This window comes from Anser brachyrhynchus (assembly GCF_964034855.1).
Source record: "Anser brachyrhynchus genome assembly, chromosome: 8".
NCBI lineage: Eukaryota > Metazoa > Chordata > Aves > Anseriformes > Anatidae > Anser > Anser brachyrhynchus.
The window spans coordinates 31,991,988-32,014,999 of record NC_137702.1 but is presented as its reverse complement, the minus strand read 5'-3'; the positions used below and the strand labels follow the sequence as shown (position 1 = coordinate 32,014,999).

Below are 23,012 nucleotides of genomic sequence, written 5' to 3'. Positions count from 1 at the left end.
TTGCCTCCTGTGATCCTTCTTTTTGTGACTCTTCATCTTAGAACCACTTCTCCACACAGACTGCAGGCAGCTTCAGGAAGTGGGCTGCCTGGAAGGTGCTCTAGGATGAACTCGGGCATGTGTTGGGCTAAACAGGATTTGGTTAGGTGGGGGGAGAGATCTGGAAACCTAAGCCTTTAAGCAGTCGTCGTTTAAGCACTCTGGCTTGAAAAAGCAAGTAAAAGCCTACATTGCCGCAGTGACCGATCTGGATGTATGTGATTCATGTTAGTCATTCCCCCTTGGTTGCTAGAAACTACAGGGCAAGGCACAACAAAACAGAGCAGACTAGCAAAAATGAGCACCAATTAGCAAGAAGAAAGTTGTGTAAGAAGCACAAGCCTTATCAATCAGGAATGCAATAACCATGGTCCTCGCAACACTTGAGATGTCCACTAACTTTTTTTTACCATGCTATCCTGCAGCTCACCCAAGAGAAGGGCTCCCTAACCAGACACCTTTCCAAGCACAGGCTTGAGCTGACACCTTGGTGCTCATAAGGCAGCCACATCCCACCACTCCAAAACCTCCTCCCTCCAAAGTCAGTCCCTGGGATGCTTTGGTTGCCTTTGCTTTGTAGCCAAAGTCTTCAGGACATTTTGCAAGCTGAGATTACCTGCAGGAACTGCATGCAAAGATCAGAGAACAATGCCAGTGCATTGGTACATCCTGCATCACTGCAAACCACATCAAATCAGTGCCATTTCTGGTGCTTCTTAGCCTCTTAAGATTCCTGGTATGTGTAACTGAATTGAAGAGGGAGTGGGACAGCAGCAGCTTCCTGAGAAGTCCGATGATTTGGTTAGAATTAGTCATCGCCACGGCGAGGCTGATTGACTTTGGATACAGCTTTAATCAGCTACAAACACAACAGGATTTACATCATAAATCTTGCCTTTCTGTTTTACTCAAATGGGAGTGTCTACAAATCAGGTTAGTATTATTTAACAGTAAAGTAGTTAGTTAAGTAACAAACAACAAAAAAAGATGGTAAGTGGTAGTATTATCTAAGAAGCCAGAACAACCTTGCCTACAGCTGCCAGCTAAGATCTGACTCATCTAAGCTATTTTATAGTAACCATATGTTAGGTATGTGTATCTCACCTATTATGCAAAAAAAAAAAAAAAAAGATAACATTTCCTAATCAGGCTTTGCCACTGAGCAGGATTTTCCGTGAACTTCTCGGTATTGCAAGCACTATCCACAGCCTGTTGCTGACACTCCTGATTTGTTAATTTAACAAATCGAATAAATGGCTATAAATCTGTGGCTAGTACTGACTCAGCAGGGTCATTTTAAAACATCATTCCATGTTAAAAGGTAACTTCAGAATACATGCACTTCTTGTACAGAAAAGCTGGGTGTTTCAAGTTGGTCTGGAAGCAGGAGCTACCCCATGATACGTTTAAAAAAAAAAAAAACCTATCTGAGGCAACACAAGCAGTCATACAGTACAGTCACTTGCACAGCCAGAAAAGAGAGGGTGAAGAATAATCATGGTGTTTTAACAAAGGCAGACAACATTATAAATGCCCTTGTCTGTTATTTTTTAGCCAGATTTACATACGGGTCACTTCTACACAGAAAGCTGCCTCAGCCTACACAGCTCTGCAATTCGAACTTACTCCGTCTTGGCTGAATGTCTACATGCACTGGTCAAACTTCCGTCTGTTCGAACTATTCCTAGGCTCTTGCTGCAGTACCCAGGTACTCTGAAGCACGGGGGGATGAAGCCATGGTCCCAACGCTCCCTCCTGTTCTCTGAAGGGCAGTAATTTTACTGCTCAACGCCCTGACAACAAAGCTCCCATTGACATAACTGAGAGTGAGCTGTTGTCCTGGCAATTGTATCTCTTCTTTAGAAATCATGATTTATTTATTTATTTTATTAAGAGAAGCCCTTCACTTAAAAGCTTTTTTGAATGCATTCTTTTTTTTGACACTGTGGGCGGCTGCTAAATAAAAAATAAAATAAAAAACGAAGTGGATATTCTTGATGCTTAAGATCCTTGGCTTTTTATAAAATGTCACAACTATAACTGTAGTTAAACTGTTTCTTTCTTATTATGATAATTTTCCAGAGGGCATTTGAAAGCTTGACAAACAAGTAATTTTACAGATAGCATGTTAGCCCTCAACAGCTCTGGGTCAAATGAATGTCATCTCTGCTAACTGTTTCTAAGATCCTCCCAAGCTCTGCTTCTTTGTGCACTGAACATTTGATGCTTCTTGTTTTTCTTCTATAACCACAGATGTGCCCTCTTCAAAAAAACTCACAATCTCAAAAAGCTAAACTGACTAGCTGAGTGTCAAACCACACACCCCAAGCAGCAAGCAGTGCTGAAGAAAAACAGAATCACGCTTGAAGAAAAACAGAAGAAATCACACAAATTGTTTCCAAAGAATGAATCTGAAACATTTTTGACTTGGCACAAGCCCTGTTTTTTATGTACATGAGGATTTTGAGCTTTTACACTCATTTACTGTATAAGCAGAGGCTGCTCTCTGAAAGAGGTGAAGCTGAACAACACTTTGCACTTTCCTGTTAGGCTTAATTCTCTCTGAGCCAAACCGGGACCGAGAGGGGGCTCCTGGTTTGCCAGCGAGCAGCCCGGGCGCCTGCAAGAGGCATGGGGCAAGCAAGGCCACGAGTGCGAGGTCCCTGCACGCTGCAGAGCCTCTCTGCTTTGCTAGCACTAAGGTGACAAATATTTACAAGCTAGCTTGGCAGCAATGCCTTCAGTCACCAACCAGGAGTCACAATGCTGCTACACAAAGGAGGACATGGAGGAGCAGTGGGGAGGTCATTTTCACACTGAAAAAATGCGTAAGATCAGCTAGCTGGTTTCTTAATTATTCTGTCAAACAGACCGTGCAGCGTGCTGGCACCTCGTCTCTGCAGTTCAGAACTTGTCACAGCATTAAACACAATTTAAAAGCACAGCTACACGTGTGTACTTGGCTGCCTTGAAGTCTGGTAGCGTGCAACGGTAAGATGGCACTGCTGTGCAGGTTTCACTGAAACAAGCACTTTTTTTTTTTTTAAAAAATCTGGTGATTCAAAGGTAAGACATCAATCTGCAGTTTTGGTATTTGACTGCTGATCTTCTGTAAGATCTGTAAAGTAAGAGCAATGCTGGATCCTGGGTTCCATCAGTTATATTTTAAGTGTCCGAGTCAAAAGCACAGAATTTTTTCCTAGTTCATCTCTATCTGATAACCTTGACTACAGAAGAGGAGACGCCTGAAGCAAAGCTGATGAAGTCACCAGTACTAAGAAGTACGAGTGCTGGGGGGGCACAACAGCACAGATACATATCTTCACATTCCTGTTTCCTTTGCAAACAGGAGGAAGGAAGTTCCCTGCAGGTTAGCCCAAGAGTATACTGTCTTACAGCCTGAGAGCTAGCAAAATGCCGTTTCCAAGAGCCACGGGCTGTCAGAAGTACCAATTTCAGTATTTTACGGATGATGCACTCACTTCATCAGGCTTTTCTATACCCAGCGTTACTGAAAGCCTTTTGCTAAAAGTTCACAACTACGTATTGCAGTGTTCAGAGCTGCACTCACCCCACCCCATTTCCTCTCTCGGCTTTGCTCATCTCGTCCCTCCTCTTCCAAGGCTTTCGGGGGTCTTCTCACCCCTGTGCCTTGCCAGCCCTCTCCCCGGCCCGTTGGCTGTATCAGCCTCCTGGACAGCTCACGCCCAGCACCTCGCCTCCCAGCTCCCTGTCCTCGGGGCACAGCCATGTGGGCTCAGCCCCTCTGCCCCTGAGCACCTGCAGGGAATCCACCACGGTGCTCACTATCCCAAAAAATGGACAACTGCCTCCTCTCTGCCTTTGGCCAGACAGAAGACTTTCACAGGCCACATGCTGCGTGCCCATCACACCCACGGCCTCCAGCACCAGGAGGGCACTGCCACGCTGCGGGTCACCTCCCCTCGGGTGTATGAGGGCCGCTGGACATGCAAAGAGGACTTCTGTAATGATTCTTACAGCAGCATCTATAGATTATTATGAAACTTGTTTATAAAACAGATATGAATCACCCAACAGCTAAAGCAGTGCTCCTGTGCGGGGCTGATTAAGATTTTTTTATGCAACTTCTTTAATCAGAAGAGGCCTACTTGGTTGAAAATGAAACTTCAGCAGGAAAAGGTTGGTTTTGATTAATTTCTCAACTTGAAAAAGTGTCCAAGTTGACAGTATGTTTCAGTTCAACATTTCTAAACACAAAAAAGAAAATCAAGATTAATGTCATCTTAAAATGAAAAGTCACTTTAATTTCACTATGATCAACTGGTTTCCAGCCATTTTAACACATTTCACAGTATTTTTCCCCAAAATTTATATTTCCATTTCTCTAACCAAATTGTACAGGAAAAAAAATGTAAATACTTTTTGTAGGTTAGCTTCTATAAAGAAATTTACATTTGAGTGTTTGTATAAGTACAGTATTTTTTTTTTTTTGAAACTAACATGATGAGAAGCAGTAATACCTTTGTTCAGAATTTCATTCCTATACCAGACTCCCCAAATAACACAGCCTTTATCCCTACAGGCTGCTACCTACCAAAAGCCATTCTCTATCATAATGCAACCTCAGCGAAGATGTTATTGCTCAAAGAAGAGACGCACTCCTACTTCTAACTAATTGCTGTAAGAAGTTGTCAAGATGGATCAAATTGCAGGATTATACTTGTTTTTCGTTGCTAATTTTTTGGACAAAGTCAATTGTCTTCTTATGGCATATTTTTGTGCATTGGGGTGAGCTCTTTACCATCTGAGGCCTCACTTATAAGGATTATCAATTAGCAGTTTCATCATCAATGTCAAGGCGCCTTCCAAAGATAGGTAACCCCTTTTCACAGAAAAGGAAAGTGAAAGGGGAGAGGAGTGACTCACCCAGGCACGTGGACTGCCAGACAGAGCCAGAAATAGACTCGGGGCTCCTGGTACCCGCACACATGGCCTGGGGACTAAGACGGGCTTTCACCGAAATCGATAGCAGGCATCCCACTATTTTGGGAAGGAAAATCCCCTTCACACATATGAACATGCATCTGAAGTTCAAAATATATTTGCTTTTTTCTTGGTGATGTGTGCTGTAGTATTTCCCTTATGCTTCTGTCTAACCCTACCCAGAGCTGAAAGAAAAATAAAGCTTCATTGAACACTTCTGTTACCTTGTCTTGATGTTGCTGATGCTATAAACTTGGCTCCACATCGAATAAAAATTTTACAGCTGAATGGGGTCAAATTTTCATAAGTATTCACCACCAGATGCGGGTCATATTTGTAGATATATCCACTGCAACCTTTAGACGCGATTTTCAACATGGTTAAATATGTTGATTCCAGACATGTCATAATAAAAAGAGACTAAAAACAGGCCATTTGCTCTGGCCTCAATTGTGAATGCCGAGGTCTTTGACAAATCTGGGCCACCTTGTCTGCCTTATTGTCTATTTATAACCTTCCTGTCCATTGAAGAAGAAAGATGAGGCTACAGACGCAGGGGAGCAGAGGGCTGGGACAGACCTGCATGGGAGGTGCTTGGGCGCTGCAGAGTGCAGGACAGGAGCGCACTGGGGATGGAGAGCTTGAGATCCTCTGCTCAGTAACGCTCAGTACACTCAGTGGCCTAGCCCAGGGGCTTTAAACTGACCTCAGGGAGAAGGTAGCACAGCCACTGCAGTACAGTGGGCTATTCTGGTCTATACGAGAAAGAAACCAGGATGACGGCCTCCTTTCCTGTCACCCAGTGTATGCACTAGGCCAACTAATGTTAGGTTCTAAGAGTCTTGCAAAACTGGAGCAAGTTTGAAAGCAACACTGAATTTCATTATGTTTCCAGTAGTAAAAGATGAAAGGGGATATGAGAGAGGCAGTCCAAGGAAGCCTCAGCCAGGTGGTGCAACCCCAGTTCTGGGCCGATCTGGGACTCCAGCAAAGGAACAGATGCATGGGGACTGGGCAAGGGGGGTGCTGCTCACGAGAGCATGTAGTTATGACAAAATAACCCTGACTTTTTCCCCTCCCAGTAAGACTGCAAATCTTGAGTTACTTCTACCAGACAATAAACCCTTCCATTAGGGAGAAAAAATAAGAATGGCACACATTAAATGCGCTGATAAGGAAGGGCCAGCACCAGGTGCTGTGTGGGAGCCTCAGCAGCGCAAGGGTAAGAGGACAGATAGCATCAGCAGAGGTTTGGACAGAGAAAAAAGGCAACAACAGGGGCTTGGTAGACAAGGGAGCAGCAGATCAGCTCCAGGTGAGGAAGAGAAAGGGCTGGAAGAAGCAGCAATGATGCCAAAATGTCCAAAAGGGAAGCCAGCAGAGGACATCAGAGCACACAGAGCAGTAAGGCAATGAGGGGGTAGGTCAGTGCCCCTGAGCGACCTGAATCGCACGGTCACAAAGGGTTTTTAATACAACCAGATGCAAGGGGACCCACACAGGAGAAAAGAAAGCAAATGCATGCGGTAGGATGAGAATCTGCCTCTGAAAGCGATGGTGGAAACTGGGGTACAGAGTCACTCTGAATAAACAGTTCCACTCAGCACCCAGCATGAGGGCGTAAATACGCTTTTAGCATCTGCATCTATGTACCAGTGCTACATACCTCCTATCTCTGTACAGATGTTTCTTTCAGTACAGCTGTAATAATAATAGGAGAATCACCAGGAAATCAGCGCAAGCATCGCAGCTCTGTGAAACCGTTGCGGATCCAAGCCACACTGCAGATGATGAAATACAGCATTGCGTGGGAGTTACCTATTTCCACATTAACGTTATTCAATCACGGTGGCCCATTTTCACACAGCTCACTGAACTTCAGAAAGTTTGCACAAAGGTTAAGGTTTGACATTTTGAGACATAATAGCTTAGACCTCTATCCTCTAGCGAGAGCTACAATAAATAATCAATAATACATGAGAAACATAGAACCTTACTTCATCCCTTTCCAGAGTGGAAGCACTGAAAACATGCTTTTTTTTTTTGACACAAATGCTTATTCTGAGGTCTTCATTACCAGGATTTCCAGTAAAATAGCCACAGGCAAAAAAGCACTTAATCCGCCTGTTACATTAGGCTTCCTTAAACCACACGTAGGTGCAGGCATAAGAACACATCCTCACACTTCTCACGGCCTAACAGAACAATATTTCTATCAATATGTAAAGTTGTGATGAGGTCCTGCATGAACGGTGGTCATTTCGTGTGTTAGGATTTATTTTAACTGCTATGGCTTCCCACGTTAGCTTATGCAAAGTGTGCCTCTAAGAATGAAACAGGTTGAGACAGGGCCTTGTTCACAGCAGCATAATTCATGACCGCACTCAGAAATCACTTCTCTATCTAGATTTAGGTATTGCTTCAGGGATGCTTCTAGAAACACTTGGTTCGACGGATCCCTAGTTCTATGTTTTGCTGATTTACTGCTGTGGTACACCTTATTTCTGCAGTGCAGGATACATCTTCACGAGTGTGCAGTACACGTCTCAACACCTGCAGCATTATTACCATCTTGGAAACACCACTGGCGCTGCTTGTTTGCAGCACGGCTGCTCTTTAAGCTTTTCCTCATCGGTGCAGTGGTACCCCGCAGAGTTTCCTGCCTTTCCCAATTGAACTCCTCTCAACCTTTGTAGCCAACAGGTCAGGGTTCACACAGAAAGCCACCTTGGTTGATTACCCAGTCGCGAGTCCTCCCTAAGCAGGTCAGCCCAGCCTATCCTCTGGATAAAGGTGGTCCTGGAGCCAGAGCTCACACAGCGACAGATGTGCAAGGCAGCAGCAAAAACACCGGCATTTCCACAAGACACCTGCCTTTACAACCAAGCATATCCATTTACCAAGTTTTGCCTGAGTTTTGGTTGGGGAGAAACCCCAAAACCCATTAGCAGAAAAGCTGTTGTGTTGCAGCAAAGCTCCTTTTATAGCCTGAATTCCAGGCTCCAGCCCTCAGCCACGCACGTGGTGTCCCTGCGCATCTCCATTTCCAGGGCCCTTGTCCAAATTCCAAAGTCTCCTCAATTTAACCTGCCCTTGCTCCCTCTGCTCCAGGACCCCTCCACCTGTGTTGGGTGGTTTGTCTCCCCCTGGAGCAGTGTGTCCTCATGCCCTGGGAGGAGATGGGGGACCCCGGAGACAGCCTGCCTGCTCTCCCCTCTTCCTCCTGGCTGCAGGGAGCACTCATCAGGGAATTCAGCTGCAAAGAACTTGAGAGTCTCCACCAAGCCTGTATGAATTGTGGGGTCACAGCCTCTAGAAAGTCTTGCAGGTCAGACAGAGGTAGAATCCTGGTACTAAACCCAGCTACAGCCTTGATCCCCGCGTCCTGGAGCAACACAAGAGCAGTGGAGGTACCAAACCAGGACTCACCACCAGCACAGCAGGGGTCAGAGCCCTCTGGGCTGTGCCCCAGCCCTTCATCCAGACACCACTCCTGGGCCTGCAGGCAGTCATGGACAGGGGCACTGAGGAAAAATGGAAATGGGACCATGCAGACAAGGGATGGGCAGGCATCCCACCCAGCGTGCCATGAGAGGGAACTGCAGCTTCATACAGAGACGGGCACAGAGCCAGAGTGACATTTCCCCAAGACCTCGTTCTGAGAGCGCTGAACCACAGTGACTGCCTGTAACCCAGGCAGAGAGCAACGTGAAAGTTCAGGCAGCAACCTAACAGAGTGCAGCCTACTTTGTTAGTCTGACAGTTACAGGCGAATGAGAACAGGGACCATAACATCAACTGCTAGGCATCTTTTAAACATGTGGTGTTTCCTATAGTCACAACATACAGCAACCACAAGGAATAACTTCTCTTGGCATGCAATGACTGCTAAGTCACCCACTAGAAGAAGAAGAAAAAAAAAAAACCTGCACTGAGCAATTCTGCTTTTTAAATGCAACAAAGAGATCCAAGCAAGGTGTTTGAAGTAACACCTGCTACAAAGCAGGAGAGGATCATCAAATGCTGCCATGTGCATTGTGCTAATCGGACCAACCCGCTCCACGAAGCACTGAGGCACAGCGTGACCCCACAGCAGGCAGGCTCCCATCGCAGTCACCTCCCCGCTCTGCTGAGGTCGACTCCTGATTAGGAACCGGTTAACCCTTTGCCCTGTTTTCTGAGGACCAAGTGTTTTGTGATAGCATTGGGTACAGAATCATAGAATCAGTAGGGTTGGAAAAGACCTCCAGGATCATCTCGTCCAACCATCCCCCACCACCGATACCACCCACTAAACCTGTAATGTTACGTTATGTTAGGCTAGGTTAGTTCCCAACCTGGAGGCAGAGCAGGGTGAAAACCAGACACAAACCAGACACAAGCGCAAACCCCAAATGTGCTGAGCCATGCCAAACTGCAGTGGAAGTACTTTAGATAAGAGCAACGCTTACTGACCTGGCATTTCCAATAGTCAGCAGTGACCAGGAAACAATCGTTTTTCCCCTGGTGGACTGATCTTTGCTGAGTTTTGCCTGCAGAAATGCTCTGCCAGCATGAGGGAGATGCTCGCTATGGCAGTTAGATGTAGTCCACGTATTATTGACCAGGCTACAGAGCTACAAGTAGGTTCAGTTCAGTTTAGAGCACAGTCCACTTAGGTTTACCCTAAATGTGACAGGTTAGATGTAGGTCATCCTATAGTCAAGCTCTTGCTGTTCGATTTCAGTTAGAGTAAGAAAAACCTGTTATAAGTGAGTCAGCTCCTGAACACTCCCGAGGCAATGGGAGTTCGCCTAGATGCGGAGCTATGTAAATACCAAAAAAGAAACTAAAGATTTGACCTTTATTTACCCAAGCGATTCTCTGTTGACCAAAAGGCACATCAGATTTTAATGTGATTTCTAGGGCTGATTCAACCCCTGATTCAACTTCCACAACTCAACTGCAAGCACAGCAAGTGTGTCGGCACGAAGCCTACAGCGAGGCTGCAATAGCACCAGGAACCCGAAAGTCACACACAGTAAAAAGTTTGGTACAGAAAGCTAGAAGAGGAACACAACCAGGAGGGTCAAATACAGTGATTTACCCACTGCCTCCATCACGCACAGCTCTGCCACATCCCATCTGCCCAGGGGAACAGCTGGAAAAGGAGCAGGAGCAGCAGTGGCGAAGAGCCAACCTTGCCCTCACCAGCATGTGGCCACAAGGGGTGACCTGAAACTGTCACCAGCGGCAGCAGATGAGCCTGGTGGCATCAGAGATGGGGCATCAGAAAGCACTGGGTCCCCTCGTCCACATGTTGGTCCAAGAGCAGTCTTCAGCCAGGGCATTCTTCCCTTTAGTCAGAATTTGATGACCATCTTTGTAATACCTTGGGCAAATATTGACTCTGGGATCCAACAGACTGAAAGTATTTGGTTTGTACCAGATGCATTGCATATATACCTTTGAAACATTAGCTAAAGGAGTGATTTGGGAAAATAAAAGTTCTAGGTGGATGTGTTTACTTTGCAAGGTTGTTCGCATTGTGCTCTGATCCCGAGAAGTGTGCCTGAAGCTCTTAACCACAGGAAGAAAGCCAACCGTAAGCGCGGCAGCGCTCAGCTCAACCGTGCACACGCACGTGCAGCCTGCCTGCGAGAGTGGAAGGGCTGGGGATGGCTGGCGAGCAGCAAACCTATCCCACACAACCCCACGCTCCTGGAGGAGCCCATCAGGCCAAGAGCTCACCACCCAGCACCGGTCCTGCACAGAGCTCAGCACCCCGTGCCGGGCCTGCTTTCTGCAAGGACTTGAGCGCTGGCTCCCCGGCTCCCAGCTGCCATGTGGGAACAGCTTTTGGGATTGCTGGCACTGCTCCTGCAGGAAGGTGAGGTGGCTGCCCCCTCCTCTCCCATTTATCTTGACCCAGGTAATTAGAAGAAGTCATGCAAAAAGCACGTATGCAGGCAGAGAAACAGCTTGTGTCAGGAGGCTGAAGGTTAGGGGTGGTTTGAGTGGTTTAAGTTGCTTCACTTTTCAATTTTTAGGTTCACCACCACCACCCCAAGCATCAGTTCCCCAGGTGTCTACTCTCACCTGCTAAAAATCATCGTTCAGGTGTGGTTTTGGCAGTTACAGAGCTTATAGGACTTGGGGGAGGGAAGGAAAACAACATGGGAACTAAAGCAAACACTGCAGCAGCATTCAGTCACCTTTGAGTATTCTTTTTGTCTAATGGTTTCACCGGAGAGTGGAGGGCTGATCATCTGGGGGCCTTTTAGAGGATCAGGGGCATCAGAAAAAGATCTTTTGCATATTTACCAAATCCGCACAGAAGCGGGAAAGGGAATGAATTGTGTTCAGTATATTTTCTGAAGAATTTTTCTTGTGAAAACTCAGAAATTGAGTTATCTGGACAACCTGGGGCCACGCTCAATAGCTAGATGTTACTGCCAAACAGAGTTGTTTGGGACTGTAAATGCATAGCGGTGCTTTTTGACCACTTCTAAAATAATCTTATTTGAGTATGCAATGCAACTGGGACAGCACTTGAGACATACAAGAGTAAGATTTTGCTGAGTCTTTTTTCCCAAGTGCATCTCTGCATCAGATGTACAACAACGCACTGGCAACTGGGGCTCTCCTGCCCTCTGAACAATCATCAGAAGTTGCCCAGAGCAGCAAAAATGGGCAAGCCACACACCAACCCCCTCAAACACCTACCTCGGATGACTTCCCTCCCAATCTCACTGGAAGTTCAAGGGTTTTGGAGCCTTCCTGGTCACAAAACCCCACTGCACAGGGCCACAGCAGCCAACCTGTCCCTCCAGACATGATACCTAAAGGCTCACTGTGAATCCCTGCAGGAAACCAACCCCAAAAACTTCACTCAGACACTAAGCTTGCACTGAAATCAGTCTGATAACCTTTGGGAGCTGTAGGAGCATCACGCCCCTCAAAAAGGCAGTTACAGATTGGTTTCATTATGGTGATCAGCTAAACCAGCACTGAAAACAAGAGATTCACACTTTGGCTATATGTTACCTTGAAAATATTCACAGGGCTCACTGCTGGAAGCCTGTCTTCGAATACTGCAGATCCCAGCCATATCCGGGTCATATTTCCCTTCCAAGGCACCTGATGCCTTTCTGAGGAGGAATCAAATCCCTCCAGCACCACTTTGTGCAACCTAGCCCGAGCCCTCAGGCTACCACACACAGACACACACACACACACGCACGCACGCGTGCGTGCCTTCTCTCAAGTACTCTTGTGGAGTTTCCTCCACCTCTTTGTCAATCCCTGTTACAACACACAACCGAGCGCTACAGTTAGCGAGATGTGCAATTACTCCCCTTGAAATGTCTCTTTCGGGTCTATAGGGCTGCAGACGCACACGGATTCCCGGCCCAGGGTCTTTGTGGGTCTCCTCACACCAAGGACGTGGGAGCCAAACACGATCTCGTGTGGCCACAGCTTTTTGGCCTTCTCCCCATCCCCAAGCCCTGACTGGCCTTTACACAGAGGGTCATTTTTAGCTTGTTTTCGCTTTACAGAAGTGAATTTCAGTCCTCAGGGCAACAAATGAAGCTGTTAGGTCAGATTCTCGGTCATAGGAAGGCTGCTTTGTACTGAGCTAACAATACCCAGGGTCTTTGAAAAGCCCTTTGCTGCTGCCCGGCCAGGAGGTAGGCCCCTTTCACACTTGTTGGAGCTGACAAAACACTTCGTTATGCTGTTAACAACAAGAAACCTCCCAGAAGCATGGCTGGGGCAGCTGTGGTGTCAATGCCATCGGAGATCATGCCACATCCCCTGGACGCTAGCGTCATGCCAAAGGGGTGCCTTAGCTCCCTCCCTCAGCCTTCAGCCTGCTCTCTCAATTTCAGGCAGCACCCTTCACCCGCAGCCAGCACAGGAACACCCTTTGGGGCAAAAGGACTGAACTGACAAGGACAGGAGCACCTGGGACATGGCCACCCACCCTCACACCAGCACGGCCCCATCGCACAGCACAGGGGGCCTCACCCAGCTCCTACCTCTCAGAGGGGCAGTGAGGCTGCAGGAGCACTGACCTGGGGGGGCGTCACTGCCAGCCACGACAGACACCCGCACTGCAGGTCGTGCTGCGTGTCCAGCCACGCTGAGCAATGGCAGCACCTGCCCTGCTTCAGAGGGACCACACCAGCAGCCAGCCCACCAGCGCTGTTGTGCTTTTGTGTCTCTCTTCACTGTACAACATCCCTAGGACCCAACAAACTTTCTGGGTGGAGAACCACATCTCCTTATGCCTGCATTTTGCAGAGAGCTCCTTGGGTCTCCAGCCACTGCTGAGATCTAAAGCACCAGCAAAGAGAACAAGGCCATTCAACTTGCCCGAGCATCAGCACGAAGGCTGCAGCAGCCTTCTCCATCCTGCGCAGAGCCACAAAAAATTGCTCAAACATGAGATTTCAGCAACTGAACATGCAGAGGAACAAAACAGACATCCAAATGGCAAGTGGAAAGAGCCACAGTTAAAACCAAACCACAGCATTCTCAAAAGAGAGAAGTTAGAGTCGAGCATCTCCCCCTGCACAGCCACTCGATGCCCAGCAGTGAGGCACTTCACACTTCAGCAGGCACGTGCTGCCCTGTGCCCCATGCCCCACTGAGTCCCGCTCGGAGCTGCATGGGAGGTTTCAGGCCAAGGTATTCAGAGCACAGTGATGAATACAGAGGACGGAGCTCACTGCACTTGCATAAACCCCTTCCTCCCATAAATGCAACCGTTCTTTTCCATCCCCTGCAAGTGTCGGTGATGCAACCTTGGCTGGGGAAACCGGGAAGGAAGCACAGGCGGGAACATTGCCCCCCCTGCCCGGGATCAGGGAGAGGTGGCAAACGGCCTCACTGCCTCAACTGGCCACAAAAAATCAGTCCAGAGATTGCCAAAGCCCCATCGGAAACAGCATCAGGGAGCACAACGGAGCTGGGCCCCTCCTGAAAAACAGGCAGGGAGTGGGGCTGGGTGGCTCCTGGGGTACATGAACTCTCAAGGAAAGTAACTCAGAGGAAAAAAATAAAAATCATGCAGGAGGAGACTTCTCAATTAATGATAATTTAAACTAATGAAAACACAAATAATTCCAAGATCAACTGAACACAGACATGGCAGAGCACAGAAAAGGTCAGGCTCTTGCAGTGCAAAGCCTTGCATGTGCACACAGAAAACCCAGCTCCTCACACCCAGAGCACGAGGCCGGCAACATGACTCACCCCTGCTGCTATTCCCTGCCCACAGGAGCATCCTGCTCCAGCAGGTCTGAGCTCCTGACTGCCGAGTGTGCAATACATGGGATGTCCACACCAACTGCTAACACGGCAGCTCAGAGCTGGAACCGCTGTATAAAGCAGATCGTGAGCAATTCTCACCTATTCCCTTTTCCTTTCTGGAAGCTGGTGGTCCTCCTGCACATATCTCCATGTTGCCATGTTTCAGAGAGGCGAAGGCAAAAGCACAGGCAAAGTTGACAGTTTGTGAAGCTGGGAATTTAGCCAGTTCAGCACGTAACTTCAGGTCCCTTGGCTTAAATCAGGGTTAACTAGAACCAGCTACTGCAAGCAATTTAGGCTAAGTGAACATCTAATCTGTTCTAGCTAATCACTTAATGAAATACAACTAATTTGTTGTGGCTCTTCACTGCAATACTTAACATTTCCGATATGAAACACTGAAAACATCTATTTTGGCATCCCTCTTGTCAGATGAGCATACTCTCCAACAACCCCAGGAGTTCAGCTTCCTGTTTCTTGCACCAATACCTCTTTTTGCCCTTTGAACTCACCTGCTGAGTCTATCAGCAATGTTTGGGAATACAGTACTCACAAGAGAGAAAAAAAAAAGGGTAAATCATAAGCAGATACATCATACTGAAATGTCCATCACCTTCAAGGATTTTATTTTCTCTTCGCTGCCAGGTGGCTACATTACAGTAACCAAATCAGTGGAACGTATTGGCCACCCTAAACACACGTGGTGCTGCCCTCCTGCTAGTGCTCTCTGCTAACTAGAGACCTCCAGACCGCCTGCTGAGGAGGGGGCTGGCAGGAGGAGCCGGGGGCCAGGAGCCCCCTGGCCATGCCGCAATGACTGCTTCCAGTGCCTCGGCCCATAGGGCTAAAGAGGAGCCTGGGTGCAACCCATGTGTGGTGGCATCCAGCTACCTGGGAGCTTGCACACGTCAGGAAGTTGGCGGGATGGTGTTTAAGAGAAGGAAAACAATCCTTTCATTAGCCATCAGATTATTTTCTATGTTTTTCTTATTCGGCATTGTTTTATCTAAAAAGAATTGTATAGAATAAGAAAGTTTAGAGTAAGTCTCTCTACAAAAAAAAATGAAATCCAGATATGAGAAGAAGCATCTTCTTTGGAACAAGCACACAAAAGTGATTCGCTTTCATCTTATTTGAGAGATTTATCATGCTCCTGTTTAATCTGTTAGGCAATATTATGCTAACAAGGTGTGGCCAGCATTTTTGAAATGTATGAAGCATTTTCTTCCAGATTTATATTCTCCCTCTATGTGTAGTCCATATATTGTATGTATTACATTGTGGTGATAAAGACTCGAGATATTTTCTGTGACTTTTTTTTTAATCTTTCTCCACTCCCCCCCAACTAAATGGACAGTCAAAGCCATGACTAGATACCCACACCCAATGCATATTCAGATGTGTCTGCAGATTTAGATGCATAAACACATTTTTAATTCTGTTGCCATCACTTTAAATGCTTTATAATGCATTATAGACATGTATATGCCTTAAATCAATTTTGACTGCTTTATTACGCAGAGCGGAAAGCACTGGAAATAACCATTATCCTACTGACAATTTAAAAAAGGTTGCCCTTGGTGTTCTCACAAGTCACCTCCAGTGCAAGTACGAACAAGCCAGCCAGCCAGGATGTGGCTTTGCACTGGACTGAGATCTAGGATTCAGCTGGAAAAATCTCTAGAATTTTTACTCCAAGCAGGCATCTCATAAGCAAGGCCCCTGCTAGAGAAGCACTTCATCGACTTACATGCATATTTCAGTGCTTTTCTAAATCAGAATTACCTCAAAGTGCTTCACTATTAAGTTTAGAGTAAGACACGAATCATAAATAACAGCAAAATCCACTCCTGATGTGAACTGGGGTTATGCTGGAGATGAATTTGACACAACTGACCTGTTCGTTTTTTCTCTCTCAAGGAAAAAAAAATACAGAGAACTGAGAACCAACACGCAACAGCAGCATAGCTTGCAAATACAGTTGCACGAGTCTCGCAATCTTTCACCCTGAGCTTATTCTAGAAACCTCTTCCTCCTCCCCCTATCATCAACTGCAACAAAAGTTTTGCTTGAGGAAGGTGCAAGACCCAGAAGAGCTGGTCTCTCCCTTCTGTTGCAATATCCAATCTGAGTGTTACTACCTGCTTTTGGAAACTGTGTATAGAAAGTACAGATGATGCTTGCATATTTTAATTTTAAACATCTCTGCTCACTATAAGGATGGAACCTAGTAAGTTGCTTTGTTTCTGCCTCATGAATTAATTCAGCCTGCTAACTGATTTGGATAAAGCACTTTGATTCCAACTGATAAACTTGTTTTCTGGGCAGGCAAAACAATTTTTGGAGGATTAGTAACACGTTCATTAGCTTGCCAGAAGTACTTTTATAGTATCTATAAGGAATAGACTTTTTTTAACTCACTTGTTCCACCCATGTCTTTTAAATCAATCAGATAAATTCACCTTGTTTTTCAATGCCCTGAATCCTGATAGCTCTGCACATTTGATAGGTAATTTAATCATCATTGGCGTGGATGAACACAAGCTCAAATTAGCTTCTGAAAGGCTTAGTCGCCCTGTAGATAGCTCTGCCTTTCTACTTTTATGCAGGAACTGAGCTTCACCAACTGGTTAGCTGGAGGTGTTATTAAAAATTTACAGAAAGAAACAAAGGTGTGCTCCAGTGTCTCTCCTTACCCTTTCTACTGTTACTCCGGCAGACAAAAGGTATGGAACCTGCTTCATGAATAATGAGTCATGTAATATGCACAATGTATTTTTAATGGCACGCAGTAATAACACTGAGAGAGATATTTCCAATCTTCAGACTTGCACTTCGGCCTCTTAGTAGCCTGTTCTGATTCTCCCCAGATAGATGTTTTTTCCATGCCCGTTTGTTTCTAAGAGCCCACCTCCAGCTGTGGCTGCATCCCAGGCCCGCTGCCTTTCACCTCAGCCCTGTGCCGCACCACAGGCACACCAACTCATCTCAGGTTTGGGCCTGAGGCACAGCTCAGTGCTGGGGCCTGAGGTTCACCACTAAGTTGCAAGACTCTCCAAAGGAAGACATGCTTAAACCATTAAAAATACCCTCTGAGATTTCTTTCCTTGAAAGACAACCTGGGCACGCTGGCCATGTCAGCAACACCACGCCCTGCTTCCCTGACAAACCAACCCACACATTTACACTAGGCTCAAACACCACAAGCTGTCCCATTTGAAAATGAGACACTTCTGGGGAACAACAATATCTTGGTATCATATTTTTAAGGGTAAATGCTGGCAACTGAGGCTCCTCAGGCCTGCTAGATTTACACCTGCCTGCAGGTAGAGCCCAGGCTGGAAAACATGGTCCTGAGGGCAGAGGCTGGGGCACTGCCCCGTGCCTAGCACCACAGGGCCAGCACTCCCTCCTTCCACAGCAGCAGCCTTCCCATAAAATTAAATATAAAACATTCCTCGCGGCAGCCCCGAGCCTACCTGTGCCACCAATTGAGCCACTCCACAGATCCTCCTGCAACGTGCACTGCTCCTGAGGCACCACCAGGCCTTTCCAGGCAGCCGCTTAGTCTCCTATGCCGATCTCCTGTGTTAATTAACCCAACGTAATGGGCCTAATGCGGTGCCGAGAGCACCTGGCAGCTCCGGCGGAGCCTGCACCACAGCCCCTCACGGTGGTCGCTGCGATGGCGAGGGGCGGCCCTGTGGGGCCGGGGCTGCGGGTTGCGCCCTCAGAGGCAGCGGGAAGGAAAGCAGCTCCCGGAGGCACACGGACCTCCGGATCGTCACCCCCACAGCACGGCCCTGGGACCAAGAAGGGACCAGCGAGTTCAGGACTGAACCTCAGGAAACGCCAAGGCCCCTCACACGAGAGGGCTCAGGCACCTGGCTGCCGCTGAGGCTGGGGCAGGGCATCCCCCCGCACTGCTGTTCGAGCTGCTCCCCGTTCTCATGTGACAGAATTAAATATTCTTTGTGTTAAAGAGGGAGAAAGGAAGCAACGCTAACCCTGTAACCCACTGCTTCAGGCACTCGTCAGCCTGCAGTCCTATCCATGTGTAACAAGTTTTTATCCAGAATAAAGGTATAAACAAAGCCAGAAACAGAGCCTGCGTTCATGTGGACGCCCAAGGTTATGTGCACACTGAAAAGCTCTGGCTGCTATACTGTGCTCTGCTGGGAGAAGGACACAAGACTCCTCCATCTTCCTCCTGCGTCTGTTTTGTATGGGCTGCAGCTGCCAGCTGGAGCAAGCCCTGCTGATGTGGCAGGCAGGGAAAAGGCCTTTTTGTAAGCCACACAGGCTTCAGTATAAATGATGCACCTGATGTTCAGGGGTCCCTGTAAACTCCTGGAACAGCCATTCTATCTTAGAGGAGGACATTCAAGTTCCTCCTGGGCTGAGCAGGGAATTCTGGTAGACTGTGTTTCAAATGCAGACACTTAGAACTGCTTGCTGTTCCCCCTCTAAACCCTTTCATGGTGATAGTCCTAAACATAGCATACTCCAGTCTTCAAGTGTTAAGTATTTAACTGAAATCAGTGGGAGCTGTACACATAAATAGGATGCTGGTGTTCTTTAATCACCAGAGCTCCTTGAATACCATCTCTGACCATCACCAGAAGTGGTTTAGCATTATAATGGCTAACATTCACAAACATGTTAAAGACACATATTAAATAAAAAAATCACTCTGGATGATCCTCAATACTTTATTAATTTAAAACATTGTTCCAATAAATATGTACTAATAAACATAAGACACTCCATAAAACCTAAATAAAGACATTTACAAACCTGGCAATAAAGTAAAAACAGCTTTTTTAACTGAGGTACATGCAGGGTCATTTAAGGCAAATTCAGTCAATTATACTTTTATCATGATTCCTGCCCACCTCAGGTGAGTTTCCCTTTAAAAACTAAAAAACAACAAAAAAAACAAAATATACAAATGATGCTATTGAGTAGCTATTTTCCAGTTACTTGTAACAAGCCCAGAGTGCAGAGGCCAACAATTGCTCTGGACAGAAAGTCTGTGCCTCACCTACGCTCCTGCTCTCTTAGTCAAGATCTGTTGCTGGGTAGATTTCCAGTTATAAGGCATAACTCTGTGCTTTGGTTTTTCCAGTTGTCTTTCACAAACTTCCTTTTCCCCAGTGGATGTAGCAAGACGTAACCCCCATACCTCAAACACACACTCACACAGCCAGGCCTTGCTTAGGCACAGAGACAGCTTTGGGAGGAATAAAAAGGGCCTCCTCCTAACTGTCAGTGCAACTCCTGATTTACACCAGAATAACTAAGAGCAGGATCAGGCCCAAGCTAGTGCCTTAGCTTAAAAAACAACCAGATGTCAAACTGCACACTTCAGTTCAGATCCTCCAGGCTTTCCTGACAGGAAACCAAGAGTGAAGCTATTCAGCACTGAAACTCAATGAAGGCAAGCACTCCCTACGCCATTTACTGACTGCTCTGTGATTACCATGTAAACACTGTTATACCCATGTTTTCCTGCATGGTAATTCAAGCTATTGAAAATATCAGGGTTTTCATCTTGGCCATGGGAGAAATACTTTCCTGCTTACAGATATTTGGTAGCTTATCCGTCTTTGGAGAATCAGGCTTCATATCTAAAGGCTTATTTTCCTGTGTTATTTCAGAAAAAGAGAGGGGAAAAGAGAGAAACCTCAGCCTTTGATTTCCACTCTCAGTCATGCAGGTTGAGCTGCCAGTGCCATGTCCCTGTCCTCTTTCGTCTCCAAGCTCCTGGTCAGAAAGGTAATGCCAGGGTTTGTGCTGCAGACAAGGTTCAGGTCCAGTGGGGAATCCGAAGGAGTCTGTTCTCATAGTGTTGTAGGTGCTTTCCATTATTGCAGGGCTCATTTCAGGCCATGCTGTGTCTCCCGGTGTCTCCGTAAATCCACCTTTCTTTGGAAGCCTTTGCCACACAGATCACAGCCAAAGGGCTTGAAGCCTGTGTGCTTCCGACTGTGGGTGATGAGGTTGGAGCTCTGACTAAAGGCTTTTCCACACACCTGACACTTGTGAGGTTTCTCACCTGCAAGCAGAAGGCAGTAGAGAGTGTGTGAAAGAGACAACATGCTGCTTACACAGGGTCAGAGCAAACAGGAAATGCACTCTGGGCCTTAGAGCTAATCAAAGCGATTCCTGTGTGATTACCAAAAAAACTCATTCCTCCTTAAATCATGCAACTGTGAGCCCCAAAGCATTAGCTGGGGCTTTGGCACAACTGGCTTTGTGGCCTAGAAACATCAGGAATTCCTGGAAAGACCCCAGCTCACGATGACTACCTGGTATCAATTATTATAGCATCAACATGGATGCAAGTGGAATAGATGGAGGTTGTTAAGCCAAACCAATGAGCTGGGGCCTGTCCCCAAGGGAATACAAGGGCCATTGAGTAAACCCTGAGGGACAGGGTTCACCCAAAGATCTGCTCTTCTCTCTCTCTCTAGTTCCCAGCCTGAAATGCTAGCAGTCACCTTCAGCAAGCCCTGAAGTTCTCCTGCAGGCAAACAATGGTAATGAGAATAAATTCATCCTCTGAACTACTCCCACAGAGGGGTCTGTGGAACAACTCCGCTGGCCTCCAAGCGAGCAGGATCTCAGTGTGTTTTCGTAGTGTTTATTATCAAATAACGGATAAAAGGGAACCCCAACCACAAAACCAAGCCTGATTTTCAGAGTGACTTTGCACCTGCAGAGCTTACTAACTTCAGCAGGAGCAACTAGCACTCTTTGTACATTTGAAAATTAGATTCTTAGAAAAAAAAAAAATGTGTAAAATGTGCTGGAGGCTCAGTTCACAAGTGTATGTTGCATATGAAAGTGATTCCTGATTCTATTAAGGAGCTGGTTTTATATCAGCAATTTGAAAGCCCAGGGACAGTTTCTGATCTCAGAATAATAATACAAATAACATTTTTGGCCAATTCAAAATTTGGCTGAAATTCCACTTAATCAAGCCTCATTTGAAAAAGTTACTACGGAAATACTTTTTGCTTTTCTTCACAATCAGTTCACTTTCATCCAGCAGACACCTGGTAGAGAATCTTTTTAAGTAATAATTATTTTTCACTGCTTGTGATCTAGAAAAAAACACAAGCAGGCAGCACTATATATAATGCCATCTTTCTACATATTTGCCATTTTTATACTTCACCCTTGATACCTGCTGATATTCCACTCTCAGGAAACAGGATTTTGGTCATCTAAACTTTGGGTTAGGCCAGTAGAGCTACTATTTTATGCCTACAAATGTTTCTGTATCTCACATATCACTCACTTCCCTCTACTTCAAGTGATCAGTGAGGGTCTGAAAGGCAAGATTTACTTTTAAAGAATTCTGATAAACCTACCTTCTCACTGAACAATACTTTTAAAACAATTGCCTTTGGTGATTCACCTGCACTTTATTCGTTTCCATGTTTATTACTAACAGTGAAACTTGAGAACTCTGCACCTCTCCTTGCATTCTGTATCAGACTGCAGCCATTTCTCAGAAAGTCCGGGTGGAAGTGCAGACAATCAATCTCTGAACAAATATTTAGTCTAAGAGTTGGATCCTGGGACTGCCAGTTTAGTGTTTGACCTAGAGGAGGAGACTCCTCTTGTTCCTATTATAAATTGGTAGATCCTGTAAAAAGGGATGCTGCAAATTCCCTTATCATTTTCCAGGGACCTCAGCTGTAAATCAAGGCCACATGAATATAATACTCTACAAATCATCTTACACAAAAGCACTTTGAATAAACATTGGTGCATCCTATTAAGGGAACACTGATTGGATTGCGAGGATTTTGGTTATTTTGCAGCTGCTGTTCATGAAACCACATTCAAATCACCCTCATTTGCACAAGTAGAACTCAGATAGTGTGAACCGCAGCAGGGCAGTGAGAAGCATGGGGAGGTGCACGTGCTGTCCCAGCTAAGGAGGAACAGGCTGCTGCAGAGAAACCTCTTCAGAGACCTGCACCTACAGCTGGGGCTGAACAGCAGCACCTGCAGGGCTTACCTGTGTGAATGAAGGTGTGTTTCTTCATATCAGATTTCTGGTGGAACCTCTTCCCACAATACTGGCAGGGATAGGGCCGTGTGTCTGAGTGAATGAGCAGGTGAGTGGACAGAGTAGAAGATCTCTTAAAACTCTTGCCACAGATCTTACAATCAAAGCTGCGTTCCTGCAGAAAGAGGAGCCCAAACATGCCCACGTTACACCATGCCAGAGAACCCACCAGTAACAAACTGGCCAGCAGCATATCAGTGTTGCCCCTCCTGCCTTAGCAAGCACTTCCACTTCTCCAGAGAACAGGACTGGCCTGAGGAGATGCTAAAACTGGCATGACAGCACCACACGGTAAAAAAGATTAAGTGTATCCTCTCCCAGTGCTCTGCACCACTTTTCACAAAAATTTAATTGAATAGCTCTTCCTGCTGTCAGGAATGGCCAGGTGGGAGCAGCCCCAGCTGGACAGAGTCCGCCAGCACATTTCAACGTGGGCCTGAGACATGATCGCTCTGCTGGGAAGACCAACAGCAGCAGATCTGTTCGAAGGCCACCTCTCCACTCTACACAGGAGAGTGGGTGCCAAGGTCTGCGTGGCTCTCCTGGGAAATCTCCATGGCAGGCTGATTTCTGCTGTAAGCATAACAACTAACTGCATATTTCTATTTCCATTATAATTCAAGTG

General features: G+C 46.4%; 2 protein-coding genes across 3 annotated transcripts in view; both read right to left on the bottom strand.

The window, feature by feature from the left end:
- GLMN (glomulin, FKBP associated protein) overlaps positions 1-17,918 on the bottom strand; it is an 80,640-nt gene extending 62,722 nt beyond the window's left edge. The window contains exon 1 of the mRNA XM_080602905.1: positions 17,781-17,918. The gene's annotated coding sequence lies outside the window, so the exon portion shown is untranslated. The remainder of the gene's footprint in view (positions 1-17,780) is intronic.
- Positions 17,919-18,999: 1,081 nt separating this feature from the next.
- GFI1 (growth factor independent 1 transcriptional repressor) overlaps positions 19,000-23,012 on the bottom strand; it is a 12,353-nt gene continuing 8,340 nt past the window's right edge. For both annotated transcript variants that reach the window (XM_080602924.1, XM_080602923.1), the window contains exons 6-7: positions 22,337-22,502; positions 19,000-20,359 (exon numbers count right to left, since the gene is read on the bottom strand). In XM_080602924.1, the coding sequence (XP_080459050.1) occupies positions 20,181-20,359; positions 22,337-22,502 (345 nt within the window). In that variant the 3' untranslated portion in view covers positions 19,000-20,180. The remainder of the gene's footprint in view (positions 20,360-22,336; positions 22,503-23,012) is intronic.